The following is a 21,877-nucleotide window of genomic DNA, read 5'->3' on the forward strand; positions in this document are numbered from 1 at the left end:
TCCTACGCAAGCACAAATTATAGTTTTCGCAATACTCTCGAACTTTTGCACTCATTCTATCAAATACAAAGATACGGCTCACTCGATCTAATGTCTTCTCCATAGACATGTGACCACCAATGAGTAAGTGATCATGAGCCAGTTTTATTGCCGAATCTACTAGGACACTTGGCAAGACTATTTTAGCTGTTCTAGGGATCCCTTTGTCCTTGCCAACGCCTCCTAGCGGATAACAATAAAGAACACCTTCCTTCAGAAACAGACCGTCAAAAATTTTCAACAGCCAAGACACAAAATTGTTATCTGTCACTCCCCCTGGCACGGAATTCTTTTCCGCCCTGTCGACTTCTGGCACGGAACTCTTTTCCGCCCTGTCGGATATTTTTTCTCTGGCACGGAACTCTTTTCTACCCTGTCGACGTCTGGCACGCTCTTTTTCGCCCTGTCGACTATTTTCCATGGTAAAAAACCTGTAGGGTTTTCGAGGTTGGGTTCTCCACCGCCTACCTCTCTCTTCGCCCATGGGAGCTCAGACCTTCCTTTCCCAGGATCCTCTGAACCCGTTAACCGCTCAGACCTTCCATTCTCAGGATCCTCTGAATCCGTTAACCGCTGGTCTGTCGGTCGACCGTCGTCCGCCCCTTCACCAGCCTAATCTCTCTCGACACAGCGCCTCATTACGTTGGTTCCTAATAAATTCTCAGTTGTTGACTCAAGGCACTTGATGGCCTTCTGTAATTCGCGATCTTTTCTTTGAAATTTTTCTACCTCTGACAATTCCAATCCTAAAAAGTCTATTTCAACCCCAGATGCGAAAAATTCTGCTTCTTCTTCTGTAAAATTTAATGGGTGACATTCCTCAATTATCTCCGGACGCGATAGTAAATCCGCAGGGTGATATTTTCCAGGCAAATGTGACCAATGGAATAACTCGTTATCTAAGATTAAAGCTATTCTATATAGCTTAGAGGAATGATCTTTACTCCTTCTTAAGTAAGTTAGAGCTTTACAATCAACTAAGAGATGTGTCTCTCTCAAAAATATAGTACTCAAAGTACTTAACTGCTTGGACAACACCATACAATTCTCTTGACATATTATCCATTTTCCCAAAATTTAAAGAAAGAACTTTACTGAAAGTTGATATAAGTCTAAATCGACCAAGATCATCCTTTTGCATGAGCAATGCTCCGCAAGCGATGGCACTTGTGTCGACTGCAATATAAAAGATTTTTGAGTAATCTGGGAATGACAAAAATATTGTTTCTGGATTACTTAATTCCTGTTTTAACTTTAAAAAACTTTCTTCCTGCTCAGGGCCCCATTCAAACGGAACTCCTTTCCTCAAAAGCTTATTCAAAGGGTAAATCAACTCCCCAAAATTAAAGTAAAATATTCTATACCAGTTGACCAAGCCAATGAAGCTACGTAGCTCACTGACATTACGCGGTCTGCTTATCTTTTGGATACTGTCAAGTTTATTAGCTAGAGGTGAAATACCTCGAGAAGAAACAGAAAAACCAAGCAGCTCGAAATTCTCTACAAAAAACTTGCATTTCTTTACACCTATCTTCACGTCACACTCCAACAATCTGGAAAAGACCTTCTCTAAATCTCGAAGATGCTCACTTTAATCCCTCTTGGATGTCACAACCAAATCGTCAATGTACATCGAAATAATAGAATGAAAAATTTCCTACTGAAATAGAATTGAAGCTTATTGACAAAATGTCTTAGGGCTGACATTACTAACTTGGGGTAGTTTACAATACACATGTTGTACACCATCTAGTCCGCTAAATGAGTAATACTGTTGGCTTTCCTCTGTCAATGATACATTGAAAAAGGCATGTTTTAAATCAAGAATACTAAAATTTCTTTTTGAGCTAAGTTGGTTCAGCACATCCTGGATCCTCCTAATGGACCAGGCACTGTCCTTGACTAATTTATTAATCTCCCGGCAATCATAGATATCCCTCGTATTCTCCATAGTCCACTCCTGCTTAGGGGGTATTTTTCCCCCTGAGCTTTTTTGCAATAACAAATATAGGGCAACAATATTCACTTCTACCGGGTTTTATAATACCTGCCTTTGTCATAGCATAAATATGCTGTTGCAAAACCTCCTACATTTTCAGTGGTAAATTAAAGGACTTGGGTTTAGGTGGTGGTATACTTTTGTCAATATCTACTTTAAACTCCATCAGGCTATTCTGACCTATATCATATGCATGGACCGAAAATATGGTTTTATACTTTTTAAGCAAATCTTTCAATTTTTCACACAACTCAGGTTTTCGATTTAAATGTTTTAGGTCAAATTTCTCTAAAAAGTTTGCATCCGTCCAAGGGTTTTCCATATTTGTCCTATCTTCAAATTCATCAACCCTTCCCTCATTATTAATAATTTCAGCTCTGTAGGCTGTAATTACATCATCGGACACTTCAATAAAACTGCCAATTACCTCTCGTCGGTTCAACTTTAAGGGCTTTCACTATTATTAAAAATAAAAATTATCCCCTTATCCTCTACAACTTTTACAGAGGCCGCATAAAAAATCAGAACATTTATCAGCAGGTTCTGTAATGACCGTTATCCCATCAGGTAAAGACAACCCTTCTTTTGACCTAAAAAGAACTTCTACCGCTTTTATTGAGAATGGGTCTACAATTATTTTCTTGGGCATTACTATACTTCCAGAAAATAACAGATTAATCGACTTATCATTCTCACCATTCAAGAAAGTCAATGTATTAGTCCGGAAATCAAGATTTGAGCCTATTTCTCGGAGTATATCCCACCCAAGAATAACATCAAAGCCTAAGGCTGGGACCACCAAAAATTCCCAAGAAAATTTTCGTGAATTATTTCCTCCAAAAATTGTAACATCCGAAGCTACTTTTAATGAAGTAGGAATTGCCTTTGAATTTCTACCAATGGGTTTTATTCTAGCCAAAGACGGCTCAGCTTTCACTTTTTGTTTGTCAAATATCTCAAAAAGTCTTTCATCTATCAAAGATTTATGACAACCAGAGTCTATGAAAGCTTGACACTCAATACTATTCACTATAACTTTTTTCATGATAGGGTACTAACTTTAACCTAACCCCATATAACAAAAATACTCGCAATGAGGGGAATTCTCAACTTTGCCAGATATCGTCCCCTCTTGGTCAATCTGGCCTACTTGTTTTCCTCTAACATTCCCGGCTTCACAGGGGAGGCTCCAGACGATTGAGCTTGAAAACGATTCATACATTCATAGGCTCTATGATCCAAACTACCACACACAAAACAGGCACCCCTCTCATGCTTGTGATTCCCCTTGTAACAAAACTTGGCAGTATGTCCCCTTTTTCCACAACTGTTGCATACTCTACTGGGGCACTTAGCTACTAAATGATTGAAGCTCTGACAGTTGTAACATTGTCTATTGGCGGGAACAACACTTTTATCTCGAGGGGACTCATCACCATAGGTTTTACTCAAATCTGAGTTCCTATAAATATTTTTTTCCCCTAAAATTTCTACCTATGTTCCTATTCTGACCCCTACTTCCTGCACTAAAATATCTCCCCCTCCCCTGGTCATGTTTTACGTCAGGCCAGTTCTGACGGAGTCCTTCCTTCTGTCCTGTCCAACAAAATTCAGTATCTACGGCTGCTGATAATAAATCCTGCCTTTCTTCACCAATTGAATTTCCAATAGCTTCAAAACGTTGCGCTATCTTATACGCTTCAGAGAGGGAATTATAATCATCCTGCTGTTCTAATAAATATCTCTTAATATTTAGTCTCGAGCCTTCAATCTCGCTATCTTATACGCTTCAGAGAGGGAATTATAATCATCCTGGTGTTCTAATAAATATCTCTTAATATTTAGTCTCGAGCCTTCAATAAAACAATCCAGGCCTATACTATCAGAAAAACCTACTAATACATCATATCCAGATCGATATGATTTTCCGGCAAGCTCCACCCTCTTATAAAACTGACGCACTGTTTCATTGGACATTCGTATCAATACAGCTAAATGTTTGAATTTTTTTCCATCTGTATTTCTTGGTAAATTAGACTACGTAATTTCTTTTTTAAGTTCCTCTGAATTTGTAATGTCGGAGGACTCTCTATCCTCCAAAAAATTAAGTAATGGCCTTGTTACTCTAAGCGGTACTGCATCTATCACATGCGAGTCTGACCAGCCCAGCAATGTTTTTACCCTTCTCAATTGGCTAAAAAAAGGTTTTATAAATTTTGCATTTTCAAGCACTGGAATATTTCCCAGGGAATCGATTACTGACCCAATTACTCTTTGATTCAAATTCTCCTTTTTGCTCTTATCCTCAATAGGTTTATCTGTTATATCATCCTCAGAATTATCCCCCATATTTACATTACTTCTTACCGTGGCATTTTCTTTGGCCATTAAATGACCTACAGTAGTCAAAAATTTTACGATTGTAATGGGATTATAATCCCGACTTGAAGAATCAAAATTCAAATGGATACTTAAACCTTTACTTCCTATTCCTTTAAAAAAGGATGAAGCAACATATTTTTTAAATTCAGGATATGAAGGATCTAAAATTGGAATTGCGCTCATTTTAAACGAGAAAAAAAGAATTAGTAAAACAAATTAATTAAGTCAACGCTGTAAAAACAAGGTAAAATCGTTATTCAACACTCCTAATAGATTTCCTACTCGCGTGCGAACTTAAAATGCATGACTTACTTTCGTAAATTGTCCTTCGACGTTCTTCACTTTTTCTCAAAAACTGCAATCTGGAGCGGGAACTTTAAATTGAAGCTGGAACCTGGAACTGAAGCTGGAACCTGGAACTGAACTGGAACTGAACTGGAACTTGGAATTGAAGCTGGAACCTGGAACTGAACTGGAACCTGGAACTGAAGCTGGAACCTGGAACTGAACTGGGACCTGGAACTGAAGCTGGAACTGCACTGGAACCTGGAACTGAAGCTGGAACGACGACACTGTAGGTGACGGGCCTCAAAATAAAATATTTACTGCAATCTTGTAGGTGAAGGGCCTCAAAAGAAAATGTTAACTGCATTCCTCTCCGGCAAAAACCGCTGCACCACTTTGTAAACCTTCTTTGTTCACTTCTCTGTGAATTATCTACTTCTCTGTACAGTGAGACTTCTTCTCTTTAGGGCCTTATGGTAGCGTTGGCCTATTATCTGGTTTCTACCGGTGAAGGATGTCTAGAACCTCTAACCATCACATAGATTATGTTTAGAGTATAAAATGTTTATTTATACATATAATACAGTGAATGTACATATGGCGAGGACAGATACAGAATTCAAACTGACTCAAATAATCTAAATTGGTAACTTATATTCAGCACAATCTGCAGATACACATCCGGGCATTTTACAAAACTGTAAACTTCTGATAAAGAGAATTTGGGTTGGGTTGTTGACCATTGAATTTCTTCCAGATAGGACATATTATTGCTTTATTCTAAGAAGTGGGGTTGTTGATTGTTGATAATTTGCAATGATTGTATTTTAGATAGTAGGGTTATTCTGGGTTCAAGTGACAATGGGAAGGATTATACATATGAATTTCTGACATATACTTAGAATTTTAATTATTGGTTTTAACCAAGAAAAACCTATTTCCAAAGTTTACACTAGAGTTTGGCTACTGTTCGTTTCCCTAGCGGTAAAAGCAGGAAGTATGGGGTTAGACACTGCGAGAGAGACACCTGAGGCTCTAAAAATTACACCCTAAACCGCATTAACATACTACAGACGGAACATCTCATTAGCATATTTCTGTCAGAACATGATTAACATATATTCAACCTTCACTGAATAAGAAGAATGACCAGTTAAGTAAACTGTTTTATTTGATTTCAAATGGACTTAAATAATTTATGATATGGTATTGAACTTTACTTAACAGCATATATTGACATAGCCGTAGTGCAACCGCTTGTATCAGTATATTCATGGGAATGTCCTCTTATATAAACCCTTTTTTTTTAGAGGGAACTTTTGGTAATCCATATCCCATCTCCAATGGCCCCCAATGCCCCTCCCCCAATTTTTGCCCCCCTTCCCCCCCCCCCAAAAAAAGTAAAAAATATGTCACTACAAAAATTGTTTTTTCTAAAATGAAAAATCACGACAATCCTATACATACTATTTTCATTTAGCATTTCAAAATTATTACAAGTAAACTTCTTTTGCTATTCGCTTGGAAAAAATCATCATGTGGTAATATATTTGAATGTGTACTTTTGTTATTGACTACTGAAACATGAAGAAATTGACTGTTATCACTGGAAAAAAAAAATATAATGTGTTTGAGTATGATAAAAGCTTATGGAACACTACAGCCACTCAGATACCCAGGCACAGAGAGAGAGAGAGAGAGAGAGAGAGAGAGAGAGAGAGAGAGAGAGAGATAGAGAGAGAGAGAGAGAGAGAGAGAGAGAGAGAGAGAGAGAGAGAGAGAGACAGAGAGACAGAGATATAGAGAGAGAGAGAGAGAGAGAGAGAGATACACAGAAAGAAAGAGAGAGAGAGAAAGAAAGAAAGAGAGAGAGAGGACTCTCTCTCTCTCTCTCTGTGTTTGTGTGTCTGACAGTCTGTTTGACCGTTTCTGCCCTCCTCTCTCTCTCTATCTCTCTCTCTCTCTCTGAATTAATATTGATCAAAACATGCAATAAACCAGATACTGTCAATTACCAATAAAAGAGTACCACAGGGGTGTTCACATAAATATTGGAAACATAACAAAGTAATCCAACGGAGCATTCTTATTGAAATACTGGCACATACAATACTACATATTTACATATAAAAGAATCATATGGCGTAGTGTAATTCTCCATGAGCCTTTGGAGGTCGGACATGGATGACCATAAGTTCTCAGAGGCAACGCTAAAGCGTTGCTTATAGTAAAGGCCATACGGCTCCAACGTTTTATTATTTTGATTAAAAAAAAGGTATCCGAAAAATAAGTTTTTAAAACAAAGTAAAGGCCATTTTAAACTTAAGCTCAGCAGATACAAATACCTTTTAAAATTCAAAATCAAAACGACCAAAAATTACTATTAAAGAATAAATGAAACCCAAAAGAAACAGAAATTAAATAAACAATCATAGCAAAAACATACAAGAAGTAATAATATATATGAATAAATAAATCTTAAAACGAGTAATGCTTAGACTGAATATGAAAATCAAGCTTAAAACAAAAAAAAATATTTTTCCATTGAAGTATAAATGAAACTTAAAACGAACAGAAATTAAATAAACACTCAATGCAAACAAACATACAATAGACATTAATGTAAATGAATAAATAAATCTTAAAACAAGTGAAACTTAAATTGAATATGCAAACCAAGCTTGAAACGAACAAAAATCACCACAAATAAGAGTTTGGGTATGACCTCCTTCTCTCACTGTAAAAGTCTAAAATCTACTGCGTCATTGTCGCTTTACTGAAAACTATATGCGTCTTGAACAATCTTGGAAAGTATAAACAACATCAAATTGAATATTTGATGTATATTGTATAATGATATTAATTGTTGAAAGATCCATCAGTTCAAGAATCTATTTCAATGTAATTGTACTTTTATTTTCAATGCTATAAGAACTGGAAAAGAAAATACTTGTAATATAATCCGTTTTCAGTTAAGCGCCAATGACGCAGTAGGCTTTATGCTTTTATTTACAGTTAGGAAAGGGGGTAGTATCCAATCATTTGTTTGTAGGGAAACAATATTCGTCTTTAACAACTTTAAAAAGAGCTAATAAATTAAACTGAATATTTGATGCATAATGATATTAATTGCTGAAAGCTCATCAGTTCAAAATGTTACTATAATTTTAATGTTTATTTTCAATATTAAGTACAAAAGAAAATATTTGTCACAAAATTGGTTTTCAGTAAAGCGCCAATGACGCAGTAGGTTTTAGACTTTTACAGTGAGAGAAGGAGGTCATACCCAAACTCTTGTTTGTGGTGATTTTTGATTGTTTCAAGCTTGATTTGAATATTCAATTTAAGTTTCACTCGTTTTAAGATTTATTGATTAATTTATATTAATATCTATTTTATGATCGTTTGCATTGATTGTTTATTTAATTTCTGTTCGTTTTAAGTTTCATTTATACTTCGATAGGAAAAATTTTTTTTTGTTTTAAGCTTGATTTTCGTATTCAATGTAAGCATTACTCGCTTTAAGATTTATTTATTCTTTTATATTATTACTTGTTGTATGTTTTTGCTATGATTGTTTATTTAGTTTCTGTTCGTTTGGGGTTTCATTTATTCTTTAATAGTAATTTCTGGCCGTTTTGAGTTTGAATTTTGAAAGGTATTTGTATCTGCTGAGCTTAAGTTTAAAATGACCTTTACTTTTCTTTGAAAAACTTATTTTTCGGAAAGTTTTTCTAATTAATTTTTGTTTGTTTTTGATTGAAAAAAATTTCAAGTTTAAAAAAATTCTTTATTTCAAAATCTAACTTTTCAAAAAAATCAAATATTCATCAAAGTATCAAAACTCATATCAAAGGGAAAAAATGGGTTTGTGTCAACCTCGCAGTTTTTATTATCTGATTTTTGAACTATTTTTAACAAAATTACTATCTCAAATTTTTTATCGAATGGGTTTGGGGAAAAGGGACGTGTGGGGACTAGATCAAGCTTCGGTCTCTTTTGACTCTTTAAAAGTGTACTAGAACTTTCTATTTTTAATCAAATGAGCCCTCTCTGAAGTTTATATGAGTATACCTTCTATAATAGCCATATATATCCCCTGAGTATAACTTACAACGCCTGTTCGTGGGCCCTGGGAAGTTGTGCCGACCCCAGAGTTTTAATATCTGATGGTTGAACTATTTTTAAAAAAATGATCACCTGAAATTTTTATCAGATGGGTTGGTCCATCCGTTACACCCAAAGGCTCGGAGGGCGGGAAGGGTTAGTTGCCCTCCGATCTTTTTTCACTGTGAGAAAATGAACTACAACGTTTAATTTCCATTCAAATGAACCCTCTTTGAAGTTTCTACGAGCATACCTTCCATAAGAACCATATATACCCCCAGAGCAATTCTTACAACGCCTGCCCTGGCCCTGGGGGGGGGGTTGTGTCGAAACAGGAGTTTTTTTTATCTGACCTTTGAACTAGTTTTAACGAAATAATCATACGTAGAGGAGTTTTTGTTATATGATCTTTGAACTATTTTTAATTAAATGGCTACCTCAAATTGGGGGGGGGCCAGTGGCCCGCTGATCACTTTTGAATCTTAAAAATGGCACTAGAACTCTCGATTTCCAATCGAATGAAGCCCCTTTGAAGTTTATACGACGACCCCTTCTATATGAAGTGCCTCTGGGAAAAAATAAAATGGAGTGTGGGGGGAGGCTAGCTGCCTCCAATCACTTTTCACTCATTAAAAGTGAATTACAATTTTCAATTTCACAAATCTATTAGTTCATTTGAAATGAAATAAACCGGCTTACTTAAGTGGTCATTCTTCTGATTAACCTGATTCTACTAGACCACCGAAATTCAAATAAACCGGATTGCTTAGCTGGTCCTTCCTCTTATTCAGTGAAGTTTGAATATATGTTAATAATTTTCTGACAGGAATATGCATGAGATATTTCGTCTGTAATATGCTAATGTGGTTTAGGGTATATGCAATGAGGTCTAGGGTATAATCTTTAGGTCCTCGGGTGTTTCTCTCGCGGTGCCTAACCCCATACTACTAAAGCATAAAATCTGCTGCGCATTTGGTGCCTTACTAAAACACATTATATTACAAATATTTTCTTTTGCACTTGTTTGAAAAAAAGGAAAATTGCACTTAAATAAAATCTTGAGCGGATGAGCTTTCAGTAGCTAATATCATTATGCATCAACTATTCAGTTTAATTTTATTAGTTCTTGCCAAGACTGCTTCCAGACACATATTGTTTTACTTTGGATTTTATTTTGGAACAAAAATTAATTTGAAAAAGAGAACTTTGAAAAACTTAAAACTTTGGCAATAAAAAACGAACAGAAACTAATAAAAAAAATTCTCCGAAAAAGAAGTAAAAGAAGTGTTTCAAAGAAAAGCAGGCCTATTGACTGTTCAAAACAAATATAGTTTCACTAATAACAAAAATATGGATACTGCCCGTTTTCCTAACTGTAAGACTCTAAAGCCTACTGCGTCATTGGCGCTTCACTGAAAACGAATTACACTAGAAGTATTCTCTTGTGCATATCAAATATTTTCTTTTCCAGTTATTTCAGCCTTGATAATGAAAATAAAAATAACCGTGAAATAAAATCTTGAACTGATGATCTTTCAAAAAATTTATTCATTATATGCCAAATTTCATTTTGATTTTATTTGTACTCTCCAAGACTCTTCAAGACACATATAGTTTTCAGCAAAGCGCCAATGACGCAGTAGGCTTTAGACATTTATAGTGAAAGGAGGCAGTACCCTGACTCTTGTTTGTAGTGATTTTTTTTCGTTTCCAAGCTTGATTTGCATATTCAATTTAAGTTTCACTCGTTTTAAGATTTATTTGTTCATTTATATTAGAAGCTGTTGTATATTTGTTCGCTACGATCGCTCATTTAATATATTTTCGTTTTGGGTTTCATTTATTTTTCAATAGCAAAATATTCTTGTTCGTTTTAAGCTAAATTTGTATATTCAATTTAAGCTCTACTCATTTTAATATTTATTTATTGATTTATATTAGCACATGTTGTATGTTTCTTTGCTATAATTAATTAAAAAAACTTTTTCCACAATAAAATTTTTCAAAAGAATTAAAGAAATCCATTAAACCAAAAATGGGCAAAAATAGAATCAAATAATCTACCAAGCACACAACTACCACAAATCAGTATCAAGAAATAAATGAAACAAAAAAAAAACTAAAATTAAAATATGTCAAACTAAAAACGAGCAGAAATTAATCTGAGTAGGGTTCTAAACCCCATGCTTTCTAAAAGCCAGAATATAAGTTGTACTTTACTGAAAAAAATGTGCATTGTCAGTCTAATATACATGTGCTGATATTTATTCCTTAAATTCCTAATTAAGTTTTGACTTCTTAAGCTTATAAAAGTGAAAACATTAAAAAAAAAATTTTTTCAGTAAAGTATAAATTATATTCTATATATATGTATAATGCTAATAGTATATATTATATTATAGTACTATATATTATATATATAATACTAATAAATGAATAATACATTTTGCCAACATCGTTCTTTACGTAGGCAGCGCTATTGTGCTGCCTATGTTTGTTTATTTGATTTCTGTTCGTTTTGGGTTTCATTTATTCTTTAATAGCAATATCTGGTCGTTTTGAGTTTGAGTTATTGTAGGTTTTTATTTGTTCTGATTTTAAGCATAATATGGCCTTTACTTTTCTTTGTAAAACTTCTTTTTCGGAAAGTTATATTTTTAATTAATTAAAATAAAGGTCTATATTAACCATTTATCTTGTATGGCTTCTGTGACTTCTTATGACTGTGTGACTTCCGTCGAACGAATTTGCCACCGTGCGGCATTACTTCCTCTGCAACTGGGATGCTCGATATATCGTTTTTCTATACCTTCAAATCGATTGGTTATTCTAGAGGGCTCAATAGATCCTATTTTTGTCCTCTTTGGGGTAAAATCGCTGGTTGGTGCAATAAAATGGCAAAAAATACCACTTTCCGTAGTCAAATCTTTTCGGCCTCTTAAAATCAAACACGCATCGGTCATCTTTATTTTGGAGGAAACAATTCAAAATTACACATTTCTTTTGTAGATAGGAGCTTGAAAACTCTACAATAGGTTTTGTGCTCGGAATTTAGTAAAAGTGATAAAATTATGCGATAGAGTCTCCATGCTTATACTAAACATGAAAAGAAGAAAATGAAGGGTTTTCTGATATGCTGAATTGGCTGGTGCGAATCCCATCAGGATCAATTGCCTTATTAGAGATATTTTTCCCCCTTTCAAAAATCATACAAATTTTCTCGGGCTAGTATTTTTCGATGGGTAACTTGGGTATTTGGAATATGGGTGTTTGGATTGAGCATTGAAAAACAAATTCTTTTACTTTTTTGTTCGTTACCATGTACAGTATGGAACATTCAAAAGATCCTTGATTTTCACTTTGAATCACTTAATGCATCTTTTATTTTAGGTTTTGGCTCCACGAATTTCCCGTCCATTTTAGTTTGGACACAAAACTGTCAAATTTGCTTCGCGATTTTTCCGAGTACCTTTCGGAATCCCAACAGTATAGTCTAAGTTCACTCTTGGATCTATCTTGTCTTCCATCCTATGATTGGGTAAGTACATTTTGTCGTATTATGATAATTGAGTATAAATTTAAATTAAAGAAAAAAAACATATATCTCGTCTTCAAATCGATATAAATTAAAATTCACATTATTAATCTAATTTGGAGAATTAAAAAAATTTTCAAATAAGCGGTTAAATGATTAAGTCATAAATTGGTGACGCATCTGATTTTTGAGCAAAGATAATGACTTACTACCACCACTAACAACTCGCCGCAGTACAGAGTCGCTTCAGGCCAACACAGCTTCGAACGCTCCTCCTTCATCTAAATCTGTTCAAAGCCTCCCTCTTTACTTTTTCCTGGGAAGTTCTCATTTCCCTTAAATCTTTCTTTGCGACATCCTTCCACAGCAACCGAGGACGAACTGCTTTTTGTCTGTCCCTGGACGGTTGGACCAAAAGGACAATCTTTGAAAATCTGTCATTTTTCATCCGCAGAACGTGCCCTAGCCATCTTAACCTTTCCCTGATTATAGCCCTAGAAAGCAGGACTGAACAACACTTTTCGTACAACCTCCTATTGAAATTAGATTAAAAAAACAAGGTTTTATCAACTACAAGTAAGGAGCAGCAACATTAAAACTTAAAACGAACATAAATTATTATGTATATGAAGGGGCTTGCTCCTTACTCAAAACCTCACTCTTTACGCTAAAGTTTTTTAGTTTTTTTTTTTACAAAAGCTTCTTTTGTTCTAGTTGAACAACCCTTGTGTTTCAGGAGTAATTCTTACAGAATTGGGACAAAATTCTAACTTTTGAATTCGCCCCCCCCCAACCCGAAAATGTATGCATACTTCCCAATAACAAATACTATGCGTTAACAATGGGCAAATTTTATAACTTAAAGACCTTTCCCCTGGGTCTGTGGGGGGTCATGTTATATCTAAAGGCATAGTTTTTGGGCGTTTCAACTATGATGAACAAAATGGCTATCTCAAAATTTTGATCAGGCGATTTTGATAAAAAGGGTTGTAGGTGGGACTAGTTAGGCCTACCCTCGAATATTTTTGGTCACTCAAAAAGGGTACTAGAGCTTTTAATTTCTGTTCGAATGAGTTCTCTCCCAATATTCTAGGATCACTTAGTCGATACGATCACCGTTGGGAAAAAACCCAAATATACACGCATCCGTGATCTGTCTTCAGGCAAAAATAGAAAGTTTGACATTTTAAAATATTAGCGTATGTATATGTAGAGGTTGAAACTTCTACAATAAGGTTCTCTGATACGCTGAATTTGATGGTACGATTTTCATTAAGATTCTTTTATCTTTAAGGGCATTTTCTCCCTTTTTGGAAAATAAGGCAAATTTCCTGTAGGTTTGCATCCTTTGATAGGTAAACATAATGAAACTTATATATTTGGAATCAGCATGATAAGTCAATTCTTTTGATTTATCTATCGGTATCAAAATTTCGTTTTTAGAGTTTCGGTTATTATTGAGCCATGTCGCTTGTTACTTACAGTTCGTTACCACGAACTTTTTGATAAGGTCAGTCAGTTGGATGCCCAAAGCAATCCGCAGGTTATTTCTCTAGAAAATCCTCTTCCGTTTTTTTGGAGCGCCCATGCTTCAGTGGCACCCCAAAGACATCTAAAGTTATGTTAGCAGCTCGATAGTTCCAGTACCATAGACAATTCTACCAACTGAATATCAGCTCTGATATTTTTATTGGTCTGTGTGGGAAAAAGCGAAATTTTTCCTCTGTTGGAGCAACCACGAGTACTCTGTTACACATATAAATACTGTTGATTTTCATGGCTCATATGTACTACATTTATAGGTCTTTTGGGTAGGGGGATGGAGGCATCACATTAACGGATATTATTTCAAAATGAATTAAATTTTATCAGGTTCGTAATTTTATATTTTGCAATTTCTTCCTAAGTTTTTTAATACCCCTTAATACCCTTAACTTAATACCCTTACCTACTCCTGAAATATTGAAGATAAACTATTTTGTCATCCTGAATGTATATTGTGTCTTTTGATCATTTTTTTTACAACCTGGATGTGTCTTGATTTAGTGCAAAATCCTTCTCAATGCTCTCTGAAATTTTCAATTTAATAAACTTAGCCATTGAAATATTGTAGATAAGCCCTTTTGACCATCTGGGTGCTCTATGCCAATTTGACACGGAGGATGCAGTTAATCTCTTTTGATTTAGTTAGTGACTTTAGTTATAATAGTAGAAATTGTAGTAGCAGCCACAATCCCAAGTAAAAGCAGTTGCACTCACGAGTTTTCGCATTCGTAGTTGCAAGTTGTTGCACTTGCAGTCACAAGTGGCTGCAGTCGCTGTTGCAATTAGTCACAGTCGCATGTAGCCAAAGTAGCAGTCAAGTTGCAAAAGTATTTGCACTCACATGTAGTTGCAATTTCAGTCATAAGCAGTCGCAAGTAGTCGCAGCTAAAGTCACAGTAGTTTTAGCAATAGGGGTTCTGCAAGTTTTAAGTTAGTACCCTTAGCCGCTCTTAAGATATTGCAGTTAGACCTTTTTTTACGCTGAATGCACATAATATTTTTTTATTTTCTCTAACAATCCCTTCAACATTCCCTGAATTTTACCTAAATACCCTTTGCCTTTTCTGACACACCCATGATCAAACATTTCCCCCTTTCCCAATCATCAATCCTGTATGTCCTGTATGTAAACTAAGAGCACATTGCATAATTGACAACAATTTCTCTAAGGGTTGGGGAAGGGGGAGTATGAAAGTCCCAGAGCCATAATTATGAGACCTTTTAAATGTTTTGAACAAAGTGGCTATTCTATAGTTTTGATCAGTGTTTAGGGGGACATCTAAAAGGGACAAGGGGGCTCTTTGCCTTCCAAGCACTTTTTAACATGCCCAAAAACATTCAGCTGAATATCCTTGGCCGTTTCTGAAACATTGATGATGTACCTTTGTGGGATAGCGCACGTTGGGCCCATAGTGTCCTTTGATTCTCTTCAATGTTCCTCAAAAATTTACTCAAGGCAATCACAGGTAAAAGTAGTCACAGTCTCAAGTGGTTACAAATTATTCATAGTTGAATCGTAAGTAGTCACACTCACAATCACAAAGAGTTTCAGTCACAAGTAGTTACAGTCACAGTCGCAGGAGCAGTAACAACAGTGGCCCTGGAAGTTTTTGATGTTAATACCCTTACTCGTTCCAAAGATGTTGTATATTCCCCTTACTGCTAGCCTGGACGCACATAGTGTATTCTGATTTATTTCGGTATCCCCCCAAATTTTGTTGAAGTTTCACCTTAACACCCTTTGCTTTTTCCGACGCACCCAGAATCGATCATTCCCTCTGAAAATAAAGATCCGTATCAAACAGTTCATGGTAACAAACTGTAATTAAGGAACGATGGGGCAGAATAGTACCCTAAACTCTAAGAAACAGAGTCTTAATAACAATAGATCCATCAAAAGAATCGAATTTTGATACTTAATAAAAATATGTAAAATTCATCAAATTTAATAGTACATATCAAAATTTACGACCCTGAAAAAATTGCCCAATTTTTCAAATAGGGAGGAACCTCCCCCCCCAAAAAAAAACAAAATAACGTGATCTAAATAAACATCACTCCATCAGGTTTAGCATGCCAGAGAACCCTACTGTAGAGGTTTCTAGCTCCTATGTACCAAAATGTTGAATTTTGCATTTTTTGCCAGAAGAAAGATCACGGTTTATTTGTTGCTTTTTTTTGTCTGTTTTTTTTCCAGGGGTGATTGTATTGAACCAGTGATCGTAGACAATCGGGAAGAGGGCTCATTTGATCGGAAATCAAAAGTTTTTGGTGTCCTTTAAGTAACCCGAAAGACTAGACGGGATATAGCCCCGCTTCCACACCCCTTTCTTCCCCAAAGTCGTCCGATAAAAATTTTGAGATAGCCATTTTGTTCAGTATGGTAAACAAATCTAATAGCTATGTCTCTGAGGATATCTTAACCCCCCACAGTTTCCGGGGGAAGGGTTGCAATTTATGAACTTTGCCCATTGTTTACATATAGTATTGGTTATTGGGAAATATACAGACATTTTCAGGCGGTATTTTTTCGGTGGGGGGGCAGGGTGGTACGTGGGAGGATCTTCCCTTGGAAGAAATGTTTATGGGGGAAGAGAATTTTCCTTGAAAGGGGAACCAGATATCCCAGCATCGTTTAAAAAAAGGTCAGAAATGAAATAAAAAACAGATTTTTCTAACTGAAAGCAAGGAGCAACATTAAAACTAAAACGAACAGAAATTATTACAGTAGTGATAGGTCAATCTGTTCAACGAGGGTGTCTCCTCATATAGCTATAACAGATTCAAGCGCACAGTCCCCGCATATAGCTATAATATAAGGTAGCAGAGTGTCCCCCCTTATAGGTATAATAAAAGGTAGCAGAGTGTCCCCCCATGTAGCCATAATGATAGGTACGGGGCAGGTAGAAAATTACTGTATAAATTAAAGAGAGCAGGCAGGTGTAGCTATAACAGTTTCAAGCGGGCAGTCCCCCCATGTAGCTATAATGATAGGTACGGGGTAGGTAGTAAATTACTGGTACAGTCTAAGGTACAGGACAGGTAGGAAATTACTGGTTCAATCTAAGGTACGGGGCAGGTAGGAAATTACTGTGTCAATTAAAGAGACGGGGCAGGTAGCAAATAACTGTATCAATTAAAGAGAGCGGGCAGGTGGGGCATTACTGTAGCTATAACGATAGGTACAAGACAGGTACCCAATGTAGACATAATGATAAGTAGCGCACAGTACTCCCGCCATACAAGCAGACAGTACAATGACCGTATTCAACCTACCATGAAAATTTGTGCTGATCACGAGACCATGATTTTGGAATTAATTATCATTATTTCTGATAGAGTCATGCCCGTTCACAGATTTAAGGCTAAACATGATTCTTCATTATGGTATGATTATAGGCCTGGACAGAAATGAAAATGGTAAGCGATCTGAGGGAATGCTAGCTCTTATTCAGAGATACATATTTTTTTTTATTTGGGCGATTCTCAACTGTGTTTGGTATAATACACAACTACCATTTGAACAGTGTTGTTAGTTCCCCTGTCCCAACCCCAAGAACCCCCTCCCCCCAACTTTTTACCACCCCCCCCCCCAATCTTTTTGCCCTTCCCCCCTACCCCTACCCTAACTCCCCCTCCCCATTTGACCCTATGCATCCTTTTTTCTCTCAACTAAATGATAAGTTCCTCAAAATAATCTAACATTGCTAAGGATATCAGAAGCATTTTGTCCACATCCATCCTTGTTTCTCTAAATTAAAAGCTAAGTTCCTAAAAATGATATAACACTGCTAATGATATCAGATGCATTTGGACCCTATGCATCTTTGTTTCTCTCAACTAAATGATAAGTTCCCAAAAATTATCTAACATTGATAGGTATATTAGAAGCATTTTGTCAACATCTATCCTTGTTTCTCAAAACTAAAAGTTAAGTTCCTCAAAATGATGTAACATTGCTAAGGATATCAGATACATTTTGAAAATATGTTTCCTTGTTTATCAAAACTAAAAGCTAAGTTCCTCAAAATGATGTAATATTGCTAAGGATATCAGATTTATTTTTACCCTATGCATCCTTGTTTCTCTCAACTAAATTTTCAGTTCCTCAAAATGATCTAACATTGCTAAGGATATCAGAAGCATATTGACCACATGCATCCTTGTTTCTCTACATTAAAAGCTAAGTTCCTAAAAATGATCTAACACTGCTAATGATATCAGATGCATTTTGATCCTATGCATCTTTGTTTGTCTCAACTAAATGATAAGTTCCCAAAAATTATCTAACATTGATAGGAATATCAGAAGAATTTTTTCAACATCCATCCTTGTTTCTCAAAACTAAAAGCTAAGTTCCTCAAAATGATGTAACATTGCTAAGGATATCAGATGTATTTTGAAAATATGTATCCTTGTTTTTCAAAACTAAAAGCTCAGTTCATCATAATGATCTAACATTGCTACGAATATGAAATTCATTTTGACAATATGTATCCTTGTTTCTTAAAACTAAAAGCTAAGTTCCTCAAAATAATTTAATATTGCTAAGTATATCAGATGCATTTTGACCCTATCCATCCTTGTTTCTCTCAACTAAATGATAAGTTCCTAAAAATGATATAACACTGCAAAGAATATCAGATGCATTTTGTCCACATCCATCCTTGTTTCTCAAAACTAAAAGCTAAGTTCCTCAAAATGATCTAACATTGCTAAGGACACCAGAATATCGGATGCATTTTAACCCTACGCATCCTTGTTTCTTTCAACAAAATGATAAATTCCTAAGAATGATCTAAAATTGCTAATGATATCAATTACATTTTGACCACATGTATCCATTTTTCTCAAAAATGAATGCTAAGTTCCTCAAAATGTTCTAACATTGCTAAGGATATGAGATGCATTTTGACCCTATGGATTCATGTTTTTCTGAACTAAATGATAAGATCCTCAAAATAATCTAACATTGCTAAGGATATCAGATGCATTTTGACAAAATGTATCCTTGTTTCTGAAAACTAAAAGGTAAGATCCTCCAAAAGATCTAACATTGCTAAGGCTATCAGATTTATGTTGACCCTATGCATCTTTGTTTCTCACAGCTAGAAGATAAGTTCCTCAAAACGATCTAACATTGCTAAGGGTATCAGATGCATTTTCTCCACATCCATCCTTGTTTCTCAAAATTAAAAGCTAAGTTCCTAAAAAATCATCTAACACTGCTAATGTTATCAGATGCATTTTGACCCTATGCATCTTTGTTTCTCTCAACTAAATGATAAGTTCCCAAAAATTATCTAACATTGATAGGAATATCAGAAGAATTTTGTCAACATCCATCCTTGTTTCTCAAAACTAAAATCTAAGTTCCTCAAAGTAATCTAATATTGCTAAGTATATCAGATGCATTTTGAAAATATGTATCCTTGTTTCTCAAAACTAAAAGCTCAGTTCCTCATAATGATCTAACATTGCTACGAATATGAAATTCATTTTGACAATATGTATCCTTGTTTCTCAAAACTAAAAGCTGAGTCCCTCAAAATAATCTAATATTGCTAAGTATATCAGATGCATTTTGGAAATATGTATCCTTGTTTCTCAAAACTAAAAGCTCAGTTCCTCATAATGATCTAACATTGCTACGAATATGAGATTAATTTTGACAATTTGTATCCTTGTTTCTCAAAACTAAAAGCTCAGTTCCTCAAAATAATCCAATATTGCTAAGTATATCAGATGCATTTTGACCCTATCCATCCTTGATCCTCTCAACTAAAAGATAAGTTCCTCAAAATGATATAACACTGTAAAGGATATCAGATGCGTTTTGTCCACATCCATCCTTGTTTCTCAAAACTAAAAGCTAAGTTCCTCAAAATGATCTAACGTTGATAAGGACACCAAAATATCGGATGCATTTTAACCCTATTTATCCTTGTTTCTGTCAACAAAATGATAAGTTCCTAAAAATGATCTAAAATTGCTAAGGACATCAGATGCATTTTGACCACATACATCCTTTTTTCTCAAAACTGAAAGCTAAGTTCCTCAAAATGATCTAACATTGCTGAGGATATCAGACGCATTTTGACCCTATGCATCCATGTTTCTCTCAACTAAATGATAAGTTCCTCAAAATAATCTAACATTGGTAAGGACATCAGATGTATTTTAAACCTATGCATCCTTTTTTCTCTCAACTAAATGATAAGATCCTCAAAATAATCTGGCATTGTTAAGGATATCAGATGCATTTTGAAAATATGTATCCTTGTTTATCAAAACTAAAAGCTAAGTTCCGCAATATGATCTAACATTACTAAGGGGAAGTAGTTAAACTATTACTCGAAATAATTTCCCAAAAAAGACCTTGTTGTTGTCATTGACGACTTCAATGCTATTGTTCGCAACGATTCTGCTGGAAACGAAGATGTTATGGGTAAATTTGGCCTTGGAAGACTTAACAAGAGGGAGAACGCCTCATTGAATTTTGCAGAGACAGTGATCTAGCCATTACCAACACTCTCTTCAAACACAGAGAACGTAGTAAGGTGACATGGACCTCAACGGATGGAAAAACCTGTAATCTTATTGATTAAGCGCTCGTCTCTAGGTGGTGGAAATCGTCTGTGTTAGATACTGTCACCCTCGCAGGTTGCGGACAGCGACCATTCCCTGGTCATGTCTGCACTAAAGATACGCCTGAAATCTTCCACAAAGCTGAATAATAGACCCGCTCGTTTCAACACACATCTTCTCAAAGACCCTCAAACCCGCCAGACCTACATCGATGAACTGTCTACTCAAATATTGGACCTTCTTTCTAATATTCCTATAACTCTATCTAAATGTTCAAAGCCTGTTGTGCCATTTGTGTTTTACTGAAAATTATTCATATTTTGAACAGTAAGCTTAGTGAGAACAGTGAGTTTATCAAAACATCGACGACAAATAAAATATAAATCCCTACAATAATCAACGTAGCAAGAAAGACCTAATGAAAATAAACATATCTAACGCTATATATTCATGGAAATCTCAACAGTTCAAGATTTTGTTTCTCTGTTTTTAATTAATTTTTGCCAAATTATAAAAGTGGAAAAACATGACTGTAATATATTTGTTTTCAATAAAGTGCAAATGAAACAATAGACTTTAGAAGTTTTACCCTTAGAGGAAGGGAAAGGGGAAGTAGTTAAACTATTACTCGAAATAATTTCCCAAAAAGACCTTGTTGTTGTCATTGACGACTTCAATGCTATTGTTCGTAACGATTCTGCTGGAAACGAAGATGTTAGTGGTAAATTTGGCCTTGGAAGACTTAACAAGAGGGAGAACGCCTCATTGAATTTTGCAGAGACAGTGATCTAGCCATTACCAACACTCTCTTCAAACACAGAGAACGTAGTAAGGTGACATGGACCTCGCCGGATGGAAAAACCTGTAATCTTATTGATTACGCGCTCGTCTCTAGGTGGTGGAAATCGTCTGTGTTAGATACTGTCACCCTCGCAGGTTGCGATTTCGACAGTGACCATTCCCTGGTCATGTCTGCACTAAAGATACGCCTGAAATCTTCCACAAAGCTGAATAATAGACCTGCTCGTTTCAACACACATCTTCTCAAAGACCCTCAAACCCGCCAGACCTACATCGATGAACTGTCTACTCAAATATCGTACCTTCTTTCTAATATTCCTATAACTCTATCTAAATGTTCAAAGCCTGTTGTGCCATTTGTGTTTTACTGAAAATTATTCATATTTTGAACAGTAAGCTTAGTGAGAACAGTGAGTTTATCAAAACATCGACGACAAATAAAATATAAATCCCTACAATAATCAACGTAGCAAGAAAGACCTAATGAAAATAAACATATCTAACGATATATATTCATGGAAATCTCAACAGTTCAAGATTTTGTTTTTCTGTTTTTAATTAATTTTTGCCAAATTATAAAAGTGGAAAAACATGAC

At 35.4% G+C, this 21,877-nt stretch overlaps 1 protein-coding gene across 1 annotated transcript in view; it reads left to right on the forward strand.

The window, feature by feature from the left end:
* The window catches only part of LOC148949834 (RAS guanyl-releasing protein 2-A-like), a 290,916-nt gene that overhangs the window by 119,638 nt on the left and 149,401 nt on the right, over window positions 1-21,877 (forward strand). Inside the window, exon 5 of the mRNA XM_089091320.1 lies at window positions 12,203-12,350. Coding sequence (XP_088947446.1) covers window positions 12,203-12,350 — 148 coding nt within the window. The remainder of the gene's footprint in view (window positions 1-12,202; window positions 12,351-21,877) is intronic.

The sequence above is a fragment of the Artemia sp. Qi Xiang Cuo genome, chromosome 7, assembly GCF_049724085.1.
Source record: "Artemia sp. Qi Xiang Cuo chromosome 7, ASM4972408v1, whole genome shotgun sequence".
NCBI lineage: Eukaryota > Metazoa > Arthropoda > Branchiopoda > Anostraca > Artemiidae > Artemia > Artemia sp. Qi Xiang Cuo.